Below are 8,749 nucleotides of genomic sequence, written 5' to 3'. Positions count from 1 at the left end.
ATGTCCACTGCCACCTGCATCCCGGCCGACTCTTCTCGCCCGGCCTCCTCCGCCTCCGGCGCCTGCTCCCACCGCCAGACCATCTCCAGCCGGAACACCCTCCGGCTCAGCCTCAACCTCGACCCGCCGAGCCAGCCCGCACCCGCAGCACCCGGCCTGGCGTTCCTCAGGCCCATCCACGCCGCACTCGCCTTCCTCCTCCACATCCTCTACCAGCTCCTCCACCGCTGTCTCCTCCGCCCACCGCCAGCCCCGCTCTCAGCATCAACAACCCCACTCAACTCAGCCCTGCCAGCCGCACTCTCTCATCTCCTGCTCGCCCACAGACAGCCCCACAAACCCCGCCCGGCCAGCCAGCCCCTCCGATCTGCCCATCAGCATCCTCCCAGCAACAATCTGTCCGCCATCCTGATCACAACCAACTCCGAACTCAACCCGCTCAGTCTCCAGCTCGCACTCGACTTCGCCGCCATCGGCTATCACGTCTTCCTCCAAGTCTCCTCTCACTCCCAACTCACCCAGGTCATCCTCGGATGGCAAAGACTCAAATCAACCCTCAACAAGCCACACCCTCAGCCCATCAAACCTCAGCCACCCTCCCTGCTCAGCCTGCTCTACCTCCACCTGTTCTCCGGCATTCCTTTCCATCACCAAGCATCAAAACATCATCAACCAACTATCGGCTCACTCATCCCCCTGCTCTACCTCTCTCACGACCTACCTCAAAGACTAGAGGCCATCTCCACCATCAACGCATACATCCACGAGAATGCGATCGATATGCTCACTCTCATCAACATCATCGACCCCCATCGCATTCGCAAATCCTACCCGATCTTCTACAACTCCCCCCTCTCACCCACCTTCTCAATCAACCGAAACAACCCCGCCTCGGCCTCATCTAGCAGCCCTTCGATCTCCTGTCCCCGACCCCTTGCCGGAATCACCTCGCCATCGGCCGCATCAGAACAGCTTCCAAGCAGTTGAGTCCCTTCACCCTTCTTACCCTAAATCACAAATCACACAACCTGCCAAAGATATGTGTAAAGTTTGAAATTTAAAACCTGAGAGTGAAAATACAAAATAAACTAACTAAGCTTTTCCCCTCCGGCTTTCTGATATGTATTAATAGATCTCCACAGCCCCTCCACCCCGAGATCCTTACCAGCTAGCTCATCCACCGGATCATCAAACCATGAGATCTATAATCACCAACCACTCCCACTCTCGATCAGCTCAGAAAACTATCTGTTCGACGTCTTTGGCGATATCCTACTCGGCCCATTGAACACCACCCAAGACCTACTCCTCTTACTCAAGGACCACAGAGGCAGGGTCATCAACATCTGGGATGCTCATCGACACCCTCAATCAGCATTGATCAAGATCATGCTCAATGGATTCCAAAGGACGACCAAAGTGCTCAAAGACGAGCTAGAGGTAAACAGCTCATTATCCTCTTCGAAAAAACAAAAACGTTCAACTTATATATGTATCTTGTCCTGTGTCTCGGCAGCCGCTTCAAATCCCCGTCTCTATCATCTACAAGCCTCCTGGGAACAATAACAACTCCAACTTCAGGGCGCGTACAGCTCAATCGACTGTGACCAGGGACTCGAGAAGCTTATTGAGCGAAGCATCTGATCCGGATCTCTTGCATGTCTTCAGTTGAGTCATTTTACTAAACTTCCATCTATCGACCACATACTCAACAAAAAAAAAACTAAATCCGACTTACATTCTTCAGCCAAACAAACAGCCGAAATGATTCGAAGAGAAGACCAGCTAACGGCAACCTTTTCGGATCAGACCACGACCAGGGCATCCTTCGAGTTGGTCAGAAGCGTCCTTGAGACCAACTATCCCTGTCCGGCCTATCCCATCGGGATCAGAGACTTGGGCGATCTGCTCGCCAACCTATCCGGTTTAGACCGCGCGTTTTCATCACTCGAAAGACTCCTAGCAATCTGACCTCTGTTTCTCTCTTTATTTCGCATCCTCGCTTTTCTCACTTGCCCTGCTTATTTGTAACTTTGGAGGAATCCGCATCTATCTAGCATGTCGTTCACTTGAGATCTTTCATTTTGGACTAATTTGGATTGCTTTGGTTTTTTTTTACTTTCACGGACATCATCACTTGTACCATGTAAACCACTTCATTTCTCAGCTGTAGATACGGCCTACCGCAACACTACGTACAACAAACTATCATCAGATGTAACCAATCATGATCTCTCATCCGCTTTTTCATCCTCCCCCGTCCATAAGGCCTTGTAGCTATCAAAGTCGCGCATTTTAACGTGGAATCGGCTACACAAATGTGTATCTATGTCCAGTATGGCAACTAAAAGAAACACTTTGGTTTTAAATGTAGTTTTTTCTGTATTACAATGGCGGATTTGCTCAAGCTCGAATCAGAGGAAATTGGACACTCTTCACCAATAATTTTGGGATAAGTGTTGATGAGAGACGACCTACGTTTTTTTGCCGCGTGCTGGAGTACCACTCGGCACGGTTCTTCCTTTTGTCGCGTGTTGATCCGGTACGAGTCGGAACGGTTCTCATTTGTTTGTCATTTTCTTCGCCCGGCTCACCTGCATATACCTTGTATTTAGTATACCTTGCTCCGCTCGCTCATGATCAGTCGGAATATAATGCATGTAGTCATGCCGGTGAAGGGCAGTGCAAATCATACAAAGAATTGAAAACATGGGACTGCAAAGAGATCCGCCGCTATTGATTAACATTGTCTCGACGAACATCTTTACATAATACTTAAGGAGGATATATAAAAGATTCCATTTCCATTTTGGCCGTCCCGGTCCAATGACCTTTATCATGATCCTGGCAGGACCGATGGAAGGTCCCGCCACTCAACTTCTTGGACGGGACCCTCACCAGTCAAAGCGCTAGATGAGCTGCGCAAAGGATGGCTTGCTTTCGGTTGCCTTTCGAATCAAGCATGTATATAAAGGCTCCATGCGTTTCCCCGCTGAAAGCTACCAACATCTGTTCATCAACTCGAATCGTTAAAAGTCTATTTCTATCAGTTTAACCCACACAATAGTCTTCCCGCACAAGCTCGTCGTTCCAGTCCTCTATCGCATACGCGAAGCTGTCTTAAAACTTCCCCGCCCCGTCTGTACCCCCAAACTTCAGCCCGACCCCAATTATAAAATCACATCGACCCTGCTTGAGTGAATTTCCTGCGATGTTTCCGCCAGGATCAAATGCTTCTGCCGCGAAGGCCTTCAATGAAAGTCGACTGGATCACTCCAACGTAATACCATGGAAGGCAGCCACGATTTCGTCCAATGTTTACACCCCCAGCTCAAGACCTGCGCGGGATCAATCACGCAGCAATGGCCCTTCTTCAACCCATCACCTCCAGCCGGCACGAAACGCGTTCAATTCGCACCAGTTGGATAGGAATAGCCAATCTGCGTCAGATTCTGTGCACTTGCAGCCTCCTCGGCGTGTTACCAAAAAGCCCCCAACCTCACACATCCATGCCAACGCTTTTTATGATGAGTATAGCGATATGCAACACGTAGTAGCCCGGTACAAAATATTTGAATCGCCACCAATGTCAGATTCCAAGACAAAGTTTGAAATATTTCAAGATCCTGCAATCCGATTCTTAGAAATAATTCGAGTTTTTTTCGTCTGGCTATGGTCTTTTGTATCGAGGAAATTACGTGCTTTGTTATCCGACAACCAAGATCAAATACTACCCAGCCATCGCGGAGCATCTCTCCCTCAGCTTTTTAAATTGGTCATTCCAATATCCGGTTGCAATTTGGAAATAGAAGGATGTGTTGTACACTCTGAGAAACTTCATGATGTTCACTATCAGGTGTGACTTGACTACTCCATAATTCAAGGTTACATATATTCATACTGATATGCTCTGGTTACCAGATATACCGCCGTCCCGATTTCCCCGAAAATGAAATCAAAGCCAATATGTAGGCAATATAACCAATGGCCTCGGAGTAGTAGGTTTTGATACTAATTTATCTTGCTCTGTTACAGAATATATCTGCCGGAAACTCCTTTGAACGGCCCAATGGATGTCTCGCCGTTGATGGCTGCATTCATTCATGGAGGACATAGAATCATCATTCCTCAAGTCTACGGGTCGGAGAAGTCTATCCCGGACGTAGGGCATCAATCCCGCATCATTGCCCTGGTGCTTCGCCATCTTAACTTCAAAGAACAGGAGTCAGAGAGGAAGCTCGAGACTCGTCAAGGAAACTTTGGCATGCAAACCATAGCAACTCATGAGACCGCTTCAAGTTTGTCTAGCTCTTCTTCTTCTTCAACTTCGTCCTCAGGGCGCCCTATTTTCTTGCTTGGTTTGGGACATGCCGCCTTGGTTGCCCTGTCCTACCCCCTCGAGATTGGCCAACCGATTCATGAATTCCCGCAGCCACTCGGATCATTCGGTGCACTATCGATTCCATCGGTTTCTGCCCGGGCGGAACCCCCGCGTTCGCTTATGGGCAAACTCAGTAGCTTTTGTGGTACAGTCAACTCTGGAATGACAGGTCTCGGATGGTGGGCTCAAGGGAATGCAAGGCAGGCAAGAGCAGAATTCAAATGTTGGGGCCCATTGCCAAAAATACATGGTATAATCGCGATTGGTCCGATGTTGGACTCAAGCGGAAGTAATCTTAAACAAAACTGTGTCTGGTCTAAAAGTAAGTCGTCTCGATCTGGACCATATTCCAGTATAATTCATTATTTACTAGCGTATGAATGGTTCAGGACCTAAAGAAATATCTCCAGGAGTCGGACCAGCAAATTATTCGCCCTCAATGAACAACGCGGTAAAAAGGCTACATTCCAACGCAAGCAACATCAGAGTCCCGGTTATGATCGCTCATGGAACCAAGGTAAAATTATCAAAATATCCAGCAGCCGATCTAGAGGCTGACGAAAGCGGCCCACATTACAGGAAGCGTTCAGTGTTATCGAAGGAATCAATTCGTTCTATGGAGCGCTCGCTTCAGCGGATTCCACTCTCATCTTCTGTCCGACCCTACGTCACAACGGAGACTTGGCGGGCGATTCGGCTCGGAATGGACTCGCGAATGATTGTATGAAGTGGATCGGCGAAAGAACAGATTGCTTCGGCCGAACAACTATTATTACCATGGGGGTCTCGACTGACACACTGCCACCCCTGAACGAACAGTCCGAACCCATGAGCTATCATACCACCACTTCTCCGGAAGAAATTGTGACGTCGGTCGAGGCCCCTTCAGCCAGCCCGACGGAAGCTGATGAGGGAAAGCTGCCTGGTCAGCTGGAAGAAGTTGACTGCTCCTCCGATTTCAGCTCTTGGTTTGGTTCTGAGGGTGGCTCGAGTCTTTCTCGAAATGCATCTGGTGGTGGAGAAAGTATTCACAGTTTATCATCTCATAGAACGGCCAGATTGTCTTCAGGATCGTACTTCTTTTCGCCGGAACTGCTGGGCTCGATCTCCCTCGAGATAAAATTGGATTCCGCAGACTCGCCTCACTTGAGCAGCGGATTCTCATCTCCAGCCCTTCGAACCCCGGCAACCGATTATTTCCCTTTTCTACCCTCATCGGCCAAGATAATCGACCATAATCATGGCCCTCATGGTGTTGTGTCCGTTGTGAGAAACAACCAAGATAGTTACCGATCTCTATCATGCGTCAACATTCCTGGAAGCAGTTTAGAACTCAACTAAAATAAAAACAATCATCTCCCGCCTGAACCATGCTCTTTACTCTTTTCGGTAATCTTTACAGTATAGCAAATTAAAACAAAACAAACAATTGTCTTTCATGAAGTAAAATCTGTCGCATTATTGTATCAAGAAGGTCTGAAAAATCTTTTTATATCTATGAATCTTATCTGTCTGTCTTCATGAAATCAATTTAAACAATCGCAGTATGTGGTGTTGACTGTGCTAACAAAGTGCTTTGACCCATCAATTATTTAAACTATCAAGGCATTGAATCTGTGATGGAAAAGTGTTCCTTCATCGCGAGCCGATTCGCTCGTAGGGATGTGGACATATTCATCCAAATTTTAATTTTCTATGTCTCGAATCTGATCAAGGACATCTCTGACTGCTGAAGTGTCCCCTGCAGTCCACTCCCTTCGCCAAGTGTGCTCATAAACTGTATCGGTGCTCCCGTGAAAGGTGTCGGGATAGAGTCCCACGACCGTCTTTCACACGGGATACACAGTCCTGTCACTCAAGCTCACCCGGCGCATACAAATGAGCTCGGTCGACTTTTCTGGCGGCAGTCCATCAGTCCATCGAGAATCGACAAACATCATCGGCCAACGCGTTTCTTCTGATCATCACCACTTCTCTCGCATCCTCATGAACGGTCATTCGGAAGCTTCGAATTTCCTTGATGGAGACATTGAGATGGTCCCAATCGCTACTGCTATGGACCAGGTCGCTGGATCACTGCGGCAACTAAGAGAACAGTGGCAACATGATGATGGTGATATTCAAATGGAGTCCGCATTCGAATCGCAAGATGACCCATCGCCATCCGACCAGGCCTTCCGTTTATTGATTATCGATACAAACATCCTCATCAGTCACCTGAGTTTAATCGAATGGCTAGGCGAATTACTGATGGCGGCGCGTAAGCTTCACAAGGGATCACAGTACCAGTGCGGTTTATTGATACCAAGGATGGTCCGATTGGAGTAAGGCGCGCTATTCAACCTATCAATTCACTTGTTTGTTATTATGTTATCCAAAAAAAGTAAAACTCTTGGAAGTATGTACGAGTCTTAAAAGTCAATCTATTTTGAAACCCCCCCCAAAGGCTAGACAGGCACAAAATGCCACACAACAGGCAGCGAATGATAACCGCACTGCTAGAACCCCCACCGATTAATGCCAGTCGCTCCGGTCAAACCTCGATACATAGTCCTGAGGGCGTGAGACTAGGAAGGAGAACTTTCTCAAATACTACTCAGTCTATTCAGGTCAGCTTATACGAGGCTGCCGACCAAGCTATCAAGTGGATGTCCCGCCTTTTTAAGGAAACACCGCCGGAATGCTGTATTCTCAAATTTCAAACTATTAACCAAGTCGCAGATCCGTCATTAGCCTTTCTCAATCCGACTGGTTCAAAAGTGGTATGTTGGCGTGGACATATCGTGACCCTTCTTCCAAAAGTAAAGCTCGTTCATAATTGAGGCTTTCCCCTCCTCCCCAAAAAATCATTGATTTTCCCCAAGTCACCAGATATGCAAATCTTGGATTGTGCGACGTATTTCAAACACCAGCTCCAGGCACGAGGCGGTGGAGTGACACTATTAACTAATGATAAGGCATTATCCCTGGAGGCTGAACTTGAGGGTTAGGACGATCGTGTTTCTGATTGGCTCATCTTCGGTTGTGGCTGATCCCTCGCTCCTCCCAGGTCTCTCTACTCTACGCATCCAGCCCGGTCTTTCGCCTCGTTCGCTGCTATACTCTTTCGATGCAACTCTGGCTCAAGAGATTGCAACTCTGTTTTCTCAAGTATCCTTTGCAGATATGGTCACTGCAACTTGGTACAAGCAAACTTCAGTCTCGCTGCGAAAGCCTACTCGCCGTCAATCTTATCCGAATCGAACTACGATCGACAACTCATGCTCCGCCCACGAAATGAAACCTTATTCCAAGCCAAATGAGATTCTCTCAGATAGCACATTCGATTTCGCTCAACCGTCTACCAAAGCCGAAGACTCGTTTACTGAGTCGTCCACTCACATGGCCATCGAAGTCGATGAAGAGATGTCACTATCTGATTTAATCGTCCCTCCCTTCTTCCCCCTAATCACCTACCATCATATCCTGGCCCCTTCAGAACTGTATGAACCAAGACTCCTTCACTTGCACTATCACATCCAGCAGGCCGTCGCGGCTCTACTGCGACCACGTCTGTTTGATTTCCTATTACGGACCCTAGCCAATAATGATCTCTCCCTATTATTTCAACATGTGGCCCTAGTCTTTGAACGAAAGAAACATATTCCGCCGATGCAGAACTCGCATGATCCGAACCATTGGACAGCAGTCGATTGTTTGACCCTAATTGATGAATTTTGGAATGAGGCTACCCTCAAACTATTCGAAGATGAAGACAAGAACGAATCGAGTAGTAAACCAAAACTAGACTCGGCAAAGCCCATCACTTCCCGGTGGGCTCCCAGTACACCTTTCCTGAAGTCTGGCACGAACGAGGAGCGAAATTGTAACGCGTTCTCAAGTCGGTTGAGTCGGATCCGAAAGGCGATCCAAGTTCTCATTGTGCAACTTCAGCCTTACGATCTTTCAAATCTCCCAAGAGATAACCCTCAGTCTTGGTCAGTATTGTTTTGGGACGGTCTACTCGAAGACATCCACAAGCTCATTTACTACGGCAAATTTTACGAATCTTTGGGTCTGGTTGAAGATGCCCAGGAATCTAGAGATCACATTTTGAAACAAGTTATTCAAAATTGGAAGAGGGACGCTCACCATCTATGTGAATCCGGTTGAATAGCCAGAAGTGTATAATTCTACTTTTCTGTTCCGTCTGTTATGGTATGAAGCAGTCAAGTTTATCTCTGCAAACTGCTGACAATCATTGTAAAAACGATTCAAAAAATATTATGACCAAACTATGTGTTACGCTGTCAAATGATCTCTATTCTGGAGGGCAAGTAATGATGCTGTTGTCACGCCCTGACCCGATTCTGGCAGGCCAACCAAGGC

The 8,749-nt window shown here is 47.7% G+C and overlaps 2 protein-coding genes across 2 annotated transcripts; both read left to right on the top strand.

Annotated features, from left to right (window-relative positions):
* PtA15_15A490 (uncharacterized protein) lies at window positions 1-1,971 on the top strand (the record flags this gene model as incomplete). Its single annotated transcript, XM_053163700.1, has 4 exons — window positions 1-982; window positions 1,133-1,440; window positions 1,517-1,667; window positions 1,748-1,971. 4 exons carry the CDS (start codon window positions 1-3, stop codon window positions 1,969-1,971), a joined length of 1,665 nt encoding a protein of 554 aa, XP_053027649.1.
* Window positions 1,972-3,211: 1,240 nt separating this feature from the next.
* PtA15_15A489 (uncharacterized protein) lies at window positions 3,212-8,533 on the top strand (the record flags this gene model as incomplete). Its single annotated transcript, XM_053163698.1, has 7 exons — window positions 3,212-3,444; window positions 4,036-4,703; window positions 4,771-4,898; window positions 4,961-5,647; window positions 6,194-6,641; window positions 7,253-7,366; window positions 7,431-8,533. The coding sequence occupies 7 exons, from the start codon at window positions 3,212-3,214 to the stop codon at window positions 8,531-8,533; spliced, it is 3,381 nt and encodes a 1,126-aa protein (XP_053027648.1).
* Between the last annotated feature and the right edge of the window lie 216 nt (window positions 8,534-8,749).

Source organism: Puccinia triticina, chromosome 15A (assembly GCF_026914185.1).
Source record: "Puccinia triticina chromosome 15A, complete sequence".
NCBI lineage: Eukaryota > Fungi > Basidiomycota > Pucciniomycetes > Pucciniales > Pucciniaceae > Puccinia > Puccinia triticina.
The sequence above is the reverse complement of the archived record's forward strand: the minus strand, read 5'-3'. Positions and strand labels throughout refer to the sequence as shown.